Source organism: Pelobates fuscus, chromosome 5 (assembly GCF_036172605.1).
Source record: "Pelobates fuscus isolate aPelFus1 chromosome 5, aPelFus1.pri, whole genome shotgun sequence".
NCBI lineage: Eukaryota > Metazoa > Chordata > Amphibia > Anura > Pelobatidae > Pelobates > Pelobates fuscus.
Window position 1 is genome coordinate 320,864,552 of NC_086321.1, and position 14,076 is coordinate 320,878,627.

General features: G+C 42.5%; 1 protein-coding gene across 1 annotated transcript in view; it reads left to right on the plus strand.

Annotated features, from left to right (window-relative positions):
* The window catches only part of CIST1 (colon, intestine and stomach enriched 1), an 88,248-nt gene that overhangs the window by 50,534 nt on the left and 23,638 nt on the right, over positions 1-14,076 (plus strand). The window contains exon 5 of the mRNA XM_063455595.1: positions 8,710-8,763. Coding sequence (XP_063311665.1) covers positions 8,710-8,763 — 54 coding nt within the window. The remainder of the gene's footprint in view (positions 1-8,709; positions 8,764-14,076) is intronic.

Below are 14,076 nucleotides of genomic sequence, written 5' to 3' on the forward strand. Positions count from 1 at the left end.
ATTAACTGTTTTCAGATTTTTTAATTTTTAATTTTTTTAAATGTTTGACTGAATTTAATGCCAAGTGCAATTCAAGCAAGCTGAATGTGAGGTAGGAATTATGAAGTGGGGGCACCCTCGTGTCTGTAGAAGTGTGCGCTGCTAGGCCAAGTCCAGGCCAGAAAACTCAGGTGCCAACAGGGCACAGTCCAACGTTGCCTATAGAAGGCGGCTGACAGCCAGGGCTAGCGACATTCAGTCTCCTATCCAGGCTCCAAATGGGAATAACAGGGCAAAGACAACATATAACAAAAAGAGGAGTTGGATATAGCACCAACATTATAGACATAAATAAGTGTACCACATCATAGGGGTGCGCAGGCCTCCTATCTGCTGCTTCTGAGTCCCTGAGCTAAGGGTTCCGTAGTGGGCTGTGTTGTAAATCTATACATATATTGTTAAGAACTAATGTTGAGGTTAACATACCAGCACACTTCTATAGATAATATAGGAGAAGTATGCACAGAACAAAAGCTATCTATCCATTCTCAGAAGTAAGGTCAGTTTAGGTGTTTTAAAGACTGGTGCTTGTAAGAAAATGCCAAATGCCAAAGGCCAAAGCGAACTTAGAAAACAGTCATCTGGGCATGTAATCAGTATAGCCATTAACAAACACTATTTTCTAGCATGCCAATACAACGAGTAAAATACCAAGATGCTCTACAATATAATGCTAAATGTTACTAATTTCTTTATAACAAAAAGACCTATAGTAAGTAACCGTAATGCTTGTTATAATAGTAAACACCAATAGACTTAAGCATGGTGAAAAGAAAACTCAGAACAGAATTTAGTTCATGCCATGGTTTGGTTTAGCCGAATTTTAGTATTAAAAGAAGTTGTCAGCCAAAATAGCAGGAAAAAGGTGCATGTGACTGTGCTGGCATGCAAAAACGTTTATAAGATTGCCTTGCCTAATGGGTACACAATAACATTTTTGCAATGCCAGTTCTGAGTTGTCAAAATTAGATTAAAAAAACAAAAACGGTAGGAATTTTTTATGATTGTACTGATAGTAATGATTGTAATCTCTTTCCTTTCTCTATCTTGTATAAATGAAATAAAGGGATCAGGAGTCATTTTAAGTTGAAGGGGGATTCATCTAAAAATGAAAGGAAAAAGTTGGCAAAATTTCCCTCTGCTGTCCCCAAATTCTTTGGTTAATCTCTAAAATGGAATTAAACCACGTGCAGACATCCTGTCGAAGATGGTGTGTGAAGCCCCCTTTTCTCTTACTCCAGCCCTCGTAGTCCTCCTGTGATGCTCACATATGGTTTGTAGTAAGGTTGGACTTCCTCCACTATCACCACCACCATGCCTAGACACTAGATATATTCATTCATTATTAGACAAACTGAATTTTGTCTGAATTTCAGAAGCTTCCAAACTTGGCAACATATGAAATTACCGGAAACAAACGTTTTCTTAACAAACTGAGACAAACATTTTCATATACATTCATTTTCATATTGATAGCAAATTAGGGACTAATCTATTAAGTAACCGAAAGAGCAAATTTAGGAAAAGGGGCTTGTCTTATGTTCCTCTTTCAGCTGTTTAGTAGATAGTTACATAGGCAGAAAGAGACTTGCATCCATCAAGTTCAGCTTTCCTCATGTCTTTTTTTGCTGTTAATCCAAAAGAAGGCAAATAAAAAAACCCAGTTTGAAGCACTTCCAATTTTGCAACAAACTAGGAAAAAATTCCTTCTTGATCCCAGTATGACAGTCAGATCTCTCCTTGGATCAAGAAGCTCATTTAAGGATAGGTCTTCTAATAAGGTACCCTGATGTGGGTTTCCCATACTTAGGATACCAAATTATGGCGCTATTTAGTAGAATTTTTTTTTTTTGGGGGGGGGGGGATTTTTCTCCTGTTGTGCTGGGCATGGAAAGTAATGTCCTCTGACTTTGAACACCACTATATTGGTTTGGCAGCAATTTTTACCAGCACACCAGTTTGCTAAAGGTTTGAATTTGTCCTTTTCTTTAAAAAGAAGAAAACGCAATCTGACGTTCTTTATGAAAATTTATTCTACTCCAAAATCAAACAGAAATCCATATGTAAAAACTTAACAGATGGTACTTCTTAATGATGTTAGAAAAAAAGGGATCTTTGGTGGTCAGTAATCGTCTTTGTATCAGCAAGTCAGGGGCACATATGAATAGAAAGCGTGGTCCTTTGTCTACTGTAATCCGCTTTTCAGTGGTCTTACGTGCTCCCAACTTGCGCTGTTACAGTCCATAATGAATGCGGCGGCGAGGCTCATCTTCCTGTCCGCCCGCACCTCCCATGCCTCACCCTTCTGTCAGTCCCTACATTGGCTTCCTATAAAATATAGAGCTCAATTTAAAATTCTGGTTCTTGCTTTGAAATGTCTACATAATGCTGCTCCCACCTATCTATCCTCCCTTATACACAAGTATGTCCCATCTAGGCCCTTACGATCTGCTGAAGACTTACGTCTATCTTCTGTCCATACTCCCACCTCTGATGCTCGCCTTCAAGACTTCTCGAGGGCTGCACCGTTCCTGTGGAACTCGCTTCCCTCCTCCGTTAGATGCTCACCCAGTCTCCACTCCTTCAAAAAATCATTAAAAACCCACTTCTTCATAAAAGCGTATCAATTAAACTCTTAATAGCTCCCAACTGATTCCTCCTCTGCAACTGTCACTAGTCTAATACTATCCTTACCTTTTGTGTCATATTACCCCACTCCCTCTAGCATGTAAGCTCATTGAGCAGGGCCCTCAACCCCTCTGTCCCTGTGTGTCCAACTTGTCTGGTTACAACTACATGTCTGTTCGTCCACCTATTGTAAAGCGCTGCGGAATTTGACAGCGCTCTATAAATAATATAATAATAATAATAATAATAATAATACTGTTCTTTTATAGACCAAATGACATCATTACCTTTAACTAAAGCACTAGCCAAGGACAAGACCCTCAATCACCATATTCCAGAGATCATGGTATAAAACAGAAAACTACTATCTGTTCTTTTTAACCCATTAAACATTCATACCCAGTATATAAACAGGAACATAGAATATGTAATATTCTACATATTCTGAGTTTATATTCTAACTATTCATTCTGGGTTTTAATAAATGTTCTGACATACACACAGACCCCAACTCCCTGCCAAGGGCATTCCCATGCCCGTAATCTTAGGGCAAAGCTCCACTGTCATTGGTCAATCCATGATTATATACTAGCTAATTTTGCAACCAAAATATCTTAGATGTACTGATCATTCACACAACCTGGGCAGCCCCACCTCTTTAATTCTTGGGACACCTGAATTTTGGCCATATGTCCTTATTGGTCACATACATCGAGAGCTACATTTCTACCGTAATGTCTCCGGAAATGTCAACTTGAGCTGTTCCACCTCCAAGCCTCAGTCATTGTTGCAATTATTATTATTGCCATTTATATAGCGCCAACAGATTCCGTAGCGCTTTACAATATTTTGAGAGGGGGGATGTAACAATAAATAGGACAATTACAAGAAAACTTACAGGAACAATAGGTTGAAGAGGACCCTGCTCAAATGAGGTGGGGTATTAGAAACATTAGGACAGGAAATATCAAGTAGGAGTGAAGCAGAGCTGGACGAGAGAGCAAAGCACTGTCCCATAGGAGAGAGCAAGAGACAGGTATGTAAGGTAGAGATTACTGTGGGAGGCCATAAGCTTTCCTGAAGAGATGGGTTTTAAGGCCCTTCTTAAATGATTGAAGACTAGGGTAGAGTCTGATGGCAGTAGGCAAGCTATACCATAGGAGAGGAGCCGCCCGCGAGAGGTCCTGCAAGCGCGAGTTGGCCGTACGGGTGCGAGCAGCGGTCAGGCGGTGGTCACGGGCAGAGCGGAGGGTACGAGGAGGGGCATACCTATGGATCAGTGAAGAGATATAAGAGGGTCTAGAATTGTTCAGTGCTTTAAATGTATGGGTTAGCACTTTGAATTGACTCCTATAGGATACAGGGAGGACTCACAGAGGGGTGAGGTGTGAGAGGACCGACTAGAGAGGAAAATCAGTCTAGCTGCAGCATTCATTACAGACGGTAGCGGGGCAATACGGATTTTGGGGAGACCAATCAGGAGAGGGTTACAGAAATCCATGCGGGAAATTACTAGAGCATGGACAAGCTCCTTGGTAGCACCTTGCATAAGAAAGGGGCGGATGCGGGCTATGTTTTTGAGTTGGAACCTACAAGACTTGGCAACAAACTGGATGTGAGACTCAAAAGTGAGACCAGAGTCAAGTATGACACTAAGACAGCGCACTTGCAGGGATGGACTTATGTGGATATCACTGACTTGAAGGGAGAGCGAGAGAGGAGGATCAGTATTAGGAGGAGGAAAGACAAGGAGTTCAGTTTTAGAGAGGTTAAGTTTCAGAAAGCGTGAGGACATCCAGTCAGAGATGGAAGAAAGGCAAGTAGTGACACGTTGCAGAACGTGGAGAGGTCCGGGGAGGAGAGGTATATCTGAGTGTCAACAGCATACAGGTGGTAGTGGAATCCAAAAGAGGCAATAAGTTTACCAAGAGAGGCGGTATAAAGAGAAAATAGAAGGGGACCAAGGACAGAGCCTTGGGGAATTCCAACCAAGACAGGACGAGGGGAGGAGGTATCCTTGGAAAAGGAGATACTGATCTAGCGTTGGGAGAGATAGGAGGAAAACCAGGAGAAGACAGAGTCACAGAGACCGAGCGATTGAAGAGTTTGAAGTAGGAGAGCATGATCAACGGTGTCAAAGGCAGCAGAGAGGTCAAGGAGAATTAATATGGAGTAGTGACCTTTGGATTTAGCGGAGATTAGGTCATTAGTCACTTTGATAAGAGCAGTCTCAGTAGAGTGGAGAGGGCGGAAGCAAGACTGAAGAGGGTCAAGGAGAGAGTTGGAATTAAGGAAGTGAGACACACGGGTAAAGACAAGTCTTTCCAAAAGCTTTGATGAGAAAGGGAGCAGGGATATAGGACAATAGTTAAAGGGGGAGGATGGGTCAAGAGATGTTTTTTTCAGGATAGGTATTTCAGTGGATGTTTTTTTTTTGTAAATTTAGTTTTTATTACTATTTTGTCTTTTGTTTCATAACAGCAATCATGCAGGTTTAATTTGCAACAATGCAGTAGGAGGAGAGAAACAATAAAATAGAGAAAACTAAATAAAAACAAAGAAAAGTGTAGAGGTGATCACATTCAGTTAACCTATAGTGGACTCACAGGTCCATGATTGGACGCATAGCTTTTTGGCTTGCAGGCCTCAAATAGAAGGCATAGTATGTTCACCTGTGGGGTGTAGCTTATCTCCCCCCATCCCCCCACCCGCACCACCCGTCCAGGCACCCCCTCCGAGGCTCCCCTTCCCCCACCCACCCACCTGCATTCGGACTCGTAGGTCCTTTTGTGTTATATGCGCTGATTTATTACCTGTGTTTTATTATTTGTCTGTATTGCAGGTATTATTATTATTATTTTTTTGTTTCAATGTATGTTCGTGGCAGATGTACGGGGAGGGCAGCCCAAATGTTCCTTTTTGTTAGGGATCAGGCTGGTCCTTCCATCCATTTAGGTTAGGTAGTGCGTGTGTCGCCCTTCATTTGGCCGTGTTACAACCCCAATTGTGTTTCACTGGGGGATCGACTATGATTTCCGTGTTCCCTATTTGTCACTTTCGCCTCTCGGTATCTCGGGCCTACGGAATGGCTGGGGGTAATTACTCCATTATCCTGCCCAGTTATTTGATTTGTTAGGCACAGCGCCAGGGGGGTAGGGGGATACCAGCGAAGGCGCTGCTGCGGGAATGGAGGGGGATGCTTTGTGGTATCTGGACAGGTCGTTAGTCTAGCGTCGTCTAGGATTTTTGTTTCTGTCTGTGGTTTCTACTGGTCAGCGTCAGGGTGGTTGTCGTATCGGAGCTTAGTTTGGAATTCGTCCTTTCCTGTCTCTAGGATCCAGTGTGTCCATATGTCTGTGTAAGCCGTAGGAGTGGTCGTGGCTGTCAGATTCAGTTCCTCTATTGATCTGAGTTCCTCCATTTGGTTGAAACAGATTTTTGGTGACGTTGTTATCTTTTGTTTCCACAGTTGGGGAAGGACCTGTTTTGCTACGTTTAATATTCTAATAGTCATGGATTTTTTGTATTTTGACCTGGGGACAGTTGTATGGTGTAGCAGAATTGTGTCCGGTTCCGGGGGGGAGGGGGGGTGCGTCAGAGAACATCTCCAATATTTTGTGTATCCCCTCCCAGTATGGCTTGATCATCTTGCAATCCCACCAGATGTGTTTTGTGGTGCCTAGTTCCTTGTCACACCTCCAGCATAGCTCGGGGTGGGCCGGATCTATTTTGTGGAGGAGATGCGGTGTCCTGTACCAGTGTGTTAGTACCTTAAAAGACGTTTCCTGTGTTTTGCTGTGTACTGAGCAGTGATGTGTGAAATAACACATGGTTTCCCACTCTGTGTCCGAGAATGTGTTCTCTAGTGCCGTCTCCCATTTTCCCATAAACTGGGGTTTCTCTTGTGGGGTCTCGGTTTGGAGCAGGGAGTAGAGTAGGGACACTCCGTGTGGGGCTGGGGCTGGTTGCAGGCATGTATTTTTGAATGTGGTTTGGTCCCTTGTGAGTGCTAGTCCCTGAGGTAGGGTGAGGACAAAATACAGTGGCATGTTTAAGGTCAGCAGGAACAGTGCCAGAAGAGAGAGAGCAGTTAAAGATGTGTGTTAGGGTAGGCACAAGACAAGGGTAGAGAGATCTGATGAGGTGAGATGGGACAGGAACGAGCAGGCAAGTGGTGGGGTGAGAGGAATGGAGAAGCGCAGCCACCTCTTGTTCAGTAGCTGGGGAGAAAGTCTGGAGGGTAGGGAGAGCATGATTTATGTGTGGTTGAGAAAGAGAACGGCAAGGAGGGGAGAATTGTTTCCTTAGCTGTTCAATCTTGTCGGTAAAGTAGCATGCAAAGCTATCAGCTGTAAGGTTAGTTTGGGGGGTGGCCACAGCAGGGCAAAGAAGGGAATTAAAGGTGTCAAAGAGACGTCTGGGATTGCGGGAGCATGAACTAATGAGAGAGGAAAAGTATGACTGTTTGGCGAGGGCAAGGGCTGTGCTGTATGAAAGCAATATGAATCTATAATGGAGAAAGTCTGCCTGGATGCGGGACTTCCTCCTGGAGCGTTCAGCACAACGAGAGCAACTCTGCAGATAGCGTGTTGATTTATTATGCCAAGGTTGGGGTTGTGTCCTCCTCGAGGTGCATGTTTGGAGTGGGGCTGCAGTGTTCAAGGCAGATGTGAGGGTAGTGTTATATGTGGAGATGGCCAGTGAGGGACAGGAGAGGGAAGGGATGGATAGCAGTTGTGAATCAATGTCAGCTGACAGCTGATTTTCCTTCCTGCAAAGATATTGTTTCTTATAGAAATATTCCACTTCCAACCAATCAAACTGTAACAACACATGTTTGCTTTTCTAGCAGCGTTTGAAGCAAATTTTGCAAAATGTATCATGGTGTATATTCTGTTTCCTGGAACAAAATAAGTACACACACTATAACAATGGTTTCTTGGTTATCCTCTAGTACAATTGCAAATATTTTCAGCATATTGTCAGTTATGTGTAATTGCAAATTACTTTTGTTTTTAATTTGGGAGAAAAAGCATGGGCAGGACATGGTACATAGCACCAATATGTTACATTTAATAGAAACAACACAGAAAGAGGTGTGCCCTTTAGTTTTTTCCTTTTTTGCATGTATACCTTTTGTCATTACCCTGAGTGGTAAGTGTATATTTATATATTTGAGCACTTTGGCATTATACCTGTAAGCGCTACACTCTTACCAAATAGTGGGAACGTTTTCACACTGACCCACTTGAGGTTAACTGTTTGTTTTGAATATGTTACATTTAAACTTGTAGATGAACATTATTTGATAACTGTAGAATCTACAACTATGCAATTGACAAAACTTAAAGGAGCACTACAATGCCAGGAAAACAAACTCATAATAGGGTCATTAGGTCCCCCGCACCCTCAGAGCCACCCTCCCGCTGGGCTGAATGGGTTAAAACCCCTTCAGCCACTCACCTTTCTCCTGCCGCGCTCCCTCTGTGCTGGGGAACTCTCCACCCCCTGCCGATGTCAGATCCGAATGCACATGCGCGGCAAGAGCCAAGCACGCATTCAACAGCCCACATGAAGGCATTACTCAATGCTTTCCTATGGACGTCCAGCGTCTTCTCACTGTGATTTTCACAGTGAGAATCGCGGAAGCGCCTCCAATGGCCTATCAGTGAGACAGCCACTAGAGGCTGGTTTAACCCTCAGTGAAACATAGATGTTTCTCAGAAACTGCTATGTTTTCAGATGCAGAGTTAAAACTAGAGGGGCCTGGCAGCTCAATGAAGTGGCCTATAGTGGTCCTTTAAGTTTAATACGTCTCTGGGTTTTATACTTTGTAATAATATTACAGTTCAGGGTAAATCGTGGTTAACCAATATAAACAAGCATTGGTGGATAAGCCCATGGGATCTACAAAGGAAAATGATATGATATAAACACGGTTCAATATTGTAATTCAGTTTCAAAAATATTTGTCTTTTCTTGCAATGCAACTTTATATTCCACTTTCAAGCTATTTATTTTCTGTTTATTTTTACCTTACAGTCTCTAGTAGTACAAAAGAAAGCTCACCATCTTCATTAAGAACAGTCAAGACAGGTAAAGCTATTGCATAGTCATGATATTACTATATGTTTCCTATATCTATTTAATCCTCTTTTTTAAAAAAAACAAAACAAAAAAAACATATTTCTCTTTTCACTCATCTCTATTATTGTATTGCTCTTCCCTTACTACATCTTATGACCCACCATTTTCACAATAAAGGATCTCATGGGTAACACATGCCTCAATCTAATTATACTGGAAAAAGAAGTGCAAAATTAAGACTGTTTTCAGATTTTTTTATTTTTTATTTTTTTTAAATGTTTGACTGAATTTAATGCCAAGTGCAATTCAAGCAAGCTGAATGTGAGGTAGGAATTACGAAGTGGAGGCACCCTCGTGTCTGTAGAAGTGTGCGCTTCTAGGCCAAGTCCAGGCCAGAAAACTCAGGTGCCAACAGGGCACAGTCCAACATTGCCTATAGAAGGCGGCTGACAGCCAGGGCTAGCGACATTCAGTCTCCTATCCAGGCTCCAAATGGGAATAACAGGGCAAAGACAACATATAACAAAAAGAGGAGTTGGATATAGCACCAACAGTATAGACATAAATAAGTGTACCACATCATAAGGGTGCGCAGGCCTCCTATCTGCTGCTTCTGAGTCCCTGAGCTAAGGGTTCCGTAGTGGGTTGTGTTGTAAATCTATACATATATTGTTAAGAACTAATGTTGAGGTTAACATACCAGCAGACTTCTATAGATAATATAGGAGAGGTATGCACAGAACAAAAGCTATCTATCCATTCTCAGAAGTAAGGTCAGTTTAGGTGTTTTAAAGACTGGTGCTTGTAAGAAAATGCCAAATGCCAAAGCGAACTTAGAAAACAGTCATCTGGGCATGTAATCAGTATAGCCATTAACAAACACTATTTTCTAGCATGCCAATACAACGAGTAAAATACCAAGATGCTCTACAATATAATGCTAAATGTTACTAATTTCTTTATATTAAAAAGACCTATAGTAAGTAACCGTAATGCTTGTTATAATAGTAAACACCAATAGACTTAAGCATGGTGAAAAGAAAACTCAGAACAGAATTTAGTCCATGCCATGGTTTGGTTTAGCCGAATTTTAGTATTGAAAGAAGTTGTCAGCCAAAATAGCAGGAAAAAGGTGCATGTGACTGTGCTGGCATGCAAAAACGTTTATAAGATTGCCTTGCCTAATGGGTACACAATAACATTTTTGCAATGCCTGAGTTGTCAAAATTAGATAAAAAAAAATAAAAAATTAAAAAATAGGAATTTATAATGATTGTACTGATAGTAATGATTGTAATCTCTTTCCTTTCTCTATCTTGTATAAATGAAATAAAGGGATCAGGAGTCATTTTAGGTTGAAGGGGGATTCATCTAAAAATGAAAGGAAAAAGTTGGCAAAATTTCCCTCTGCTGTCCCCAAATTCTTTGGTTAATCACGTGCAGACCACGTGCAAACCACGTGCAGACATCCTGTCGAAGATGGTGTGTGAAGCCCCCTTTTCTCTTACTCCAGCCCTCGTAGTCCTCCTGTGATGCTCACATATGGTTTGTAGTAAGATTGGACTTCCTCCACTATCACCACCACCATGCCTAGACACTAGATATGTTCATTCATTATTAGACAAACTGAATTTTGTCTGAATTTCAGAAGCTTCCAAACTTGGCAACATATGAAATTACCGGAAACAAACGTTTTCTTAACAAACTGAGACAAACATTTTCATATACATTCATTTTCATATTGATAGCAAATTAGGGACTAATCTATTAAGTAACCGAAAGAGCAAATTTAGGAAAAGGGGCTTGTCTTATGTTCCTCTTTCAGCTGTTTAGTAGATAGTTACATAGGCAGAAAGAGACTTGCATCCATCAAGTTCAAGTTTTTGAGGCCCTTCTTAAATGATTGAAGACTAGGGGAGAGTTTGATGGCAGTAGGCAAGCTATTCCATAGGAGAGGAGCCACCCGCGAGAGGTCCTGCAAGCGCGAGTTGGCCGTATGGGTGCGAGCAGCGGTCAGGAGGTGGTCACGGGCAGAGCGGAGGGTACGAGGAGGGGCATACCTATGGATCAGTGAAGAGATGTAAGAGGGTCTAGAATTGTTCAGTGCTTTAAATGTATGGGTTAGCACTTTGGATTGACTCCTATAGGATACAGGGAGGACTGGCAGAGGGGTGAGGTGTGAGAGGATCGACTAGAGAGGAAAATCAGTCTAGCTGCAGCATTCATTACAGATGGTAGCGGGGCAATACGGCTGTTGGGGAGACCAATCAGGAGAGGGTTACAGAAATCCATGCGGGAAATTACTAGAGCATGGACAAGCTCCTTGGTAGCATCTTGCGTAAGAAAGGGGCGGATGCGGGCTATGTTTTTGAGTTGGAACCTACAGGACTTGGCAACAAATTGGATGTGAGACTCAAAGGTGAGACCAGAGTCAAGTATGACGCCAAGACAGCGCGCTTGCAGGGATGGACTTATGTGGATATCACTGACTTGAAGGGAGAGCGAGAGAGGAGGATCAGTATTAGGAGGAGGAAAGACAAGGAGTTCAGTTTTAGAGAGGTTAAGTTTCAGAAAGCGTGAGGACATCCAGCCAAAGATGGAAGAAAGGCAAGCAGTGACACGTTGCAGAACGGCAGGGGAGAGGTTCGGGTAGGAGAGGTATATCTGAGTGTCATCAACGTACAGGTGGTAGTGGAATCCAAAAGAGGCAATAAGTTTACCAAGAGAGGCAGTATAAAGAGAAAATAGAAGGGGACCAAGGACAGAGCCTTGGGGAACTCCAACCGAGACAGGACGAGGGGAGGAGGTATCCTTGGAAAAGGAGATACTGAATTAGCGTTGGGAGAGATAGGAGGAAAACCAGGAGAAGACAGAGTCACAGAGACCGAGCGATTGAAGAGTTTGAAGTAGGAGAGCATGATCAACGGTGTCAAAGGCAGCAGAGAGGTCAAGGAGAATTAATATGGAGTAGTGACCTTTGGATTTAGCGGAGATTAGGTCATTAGTCACTTTGATAAGAGCAGTCTCAGTAGAGTGGAGAGGGCGGAAGCAAGACTGAAGAGGGTCAAGGAGAGAGTTGGAATTAAGGAAGTGAGACACACGGGTAAAGACAAGTCTTTCCAAAAGCTTTGATGAGAAAGGGAGCAGGGATATGGGACAATAGTTAGAGGGGGAGGATGGGTCAAGAGATATTTTTTTCAGGAAAGGTATTACAGTAGATGTTTTTTTGTAAATTTAGTTTTTATTACTATTTTGTCTTTTGTTTCATAACAGCAATCATGCAGGTTTAATTTGCAACAATGCAGTAGGATGAGAGAAACAATAAAATAGAGAAAACAAAATAAAAACAAAGAAAAGTGTAGAGGTGATCACATTCAGTTAACCGTATTGCCCCGCTACCATCTGTAACCTATAGTGGACTCACAGGTCCATGATTGGATGCATATCTTTTTGGCTCGCAGGCCTCAAATAGAAGGCATAGTATGTTCACCTGTGGGGTGTAGCTTATCTCCCCCATCCCTCCACCCGCGCCACCCGTCCAGGCACCCCCTCCGAGGCCCCCCTTCCCCCACCCACCCACCTGCATTCGGACTCGTAGGTCCTTTTGTGTTATATGCGCTGATTTATTACCTGTGTTGTATTATTTGTCTGTATTGCAGGTATTATTATTTTTTGTTTGTTTGTTTCAATGTATGTTCGTGGCAGATGTATGGGGAGGGCAGCCCAAGTGTTCCTTTTTGTTAGTGATCGGGCTGGTCCTTCCATCCATTTAGGTTAGGTAGTGCGTGTGTCGCCCTTCATTTGGCCGTGTTACAACCCCAATTATGTTTCACTGGGGGATCGACTATTATTTCAGTGTTCCCTATTTGTCACAAATAATTTTTTTTTAATAAAAAAAATGTCCACACAGCCTCCATACCTGGAGAGTACATGAATAAGAGAAAATAAGGTTGAGGGTATTGCCAGCTACATGGTTGGGAGAATTAGCCCACTGCAATAGTCCAAGGGAGGAAGTTATTGAAAGTAGTTTAGAGGCTGCTGGGGTTAAAGGTGGGTTAATGGGAATATTGAAGTCTCCAAGAATTAGGGGTGGAATGTTGGAAGAGATGAAGTAGGGTAGCCAGGCAGCAAAGTGGTCAAGGTAGAGGAGAGGGGAACCAGTGGGACGGCAATGTTAGCAGAGAAGGGTTTGAAAAGGCGAATTGAATGAATTTCAAATGATGGGAAAGAGAGGGAAGGGTTTTAAAGGAGCAGTGGGGTGAGAGAAGAAAACCTACACCGCCACCTTTAATCTCCGCTTGTCTTGGATTGTGGGTAAAGTGAAGACCACCAAAGGACAGTGAGGCAGGGGTAGCAGTATCAAAGGGAGAGAGCCATGTTTCTGTTAGTGTAAGTAGGTTTAGGGAGTGTGAGATAAATAGGTCATGGATGGAAGTAGATTTAAAGGTGCTGCACACATAGCGTGCATTCCAGAGGGCAGCTTTAAAAGAGGAATTACAGTGAGAATTATGTGGAATGGGTATTAGGTTGTTGTGGTTTCTGGTGTTTGTACCAGGTGGCTGAGTAGTGGAGGGACCAGGGTTTGGAGAGACATCACCTGCTGCTAGGAGGAGTAGGATGGAAAGGAAGAGAAGGTGGGAGTAAGATTTAAATGTTGGTGATGAGAGCTTGTATTTATGGTATTTAGGAGGGGTGTGTGGAAAAAGGCTGGATAAATATGAGTAAAGTGTGTGTGATGAATACAGAGATGAGGGAAGCAGAGAGGGAGCAATGAAGATGGTGTTAGCAGGAACAGGTAAGTAAAACGATAGAGATTTTAATGATGAGGGAAGTGAGAGAGAAAGTGAAAAATAGAAGTGAGAACAGTAGTAGGAGAGTAGGTGCTGTGTTTTTAAGACCTGTGGTTGGGAGGGTTAAAGGGACACTATAGTCACTTGAACAACTTTTGCTTAATGAAGCAGTTTTGGTGTATAGAACATGCCCCTGCAGCCTCACTGCTCAATCCTCTGCCATATAGGAGTTAAATCCCTTTGTTTAGGAACCCTAGTCACACCTCCCTGCATGTGACTTGCACAGTTTCCATAAACACTTCCTGTAAAGAGAGCCCTATTTAGGCTTTCTTTATTGCAAGTTCTGTTTAATTAAGATTTTCTTATCCCCTGCTATGTTAATAGCTTGCTAGACCCTGCAATAGCCTCCTGTATGTGATTAAAGTTCAATTTAGAGATTGAGATACAATATTTTAAGGTAAATTACATCTGTTTGAAAGTGAAACCATTTTTTTTTTCATGCAGGCTCTGTCAATCATAGCCAGGGGAGGTG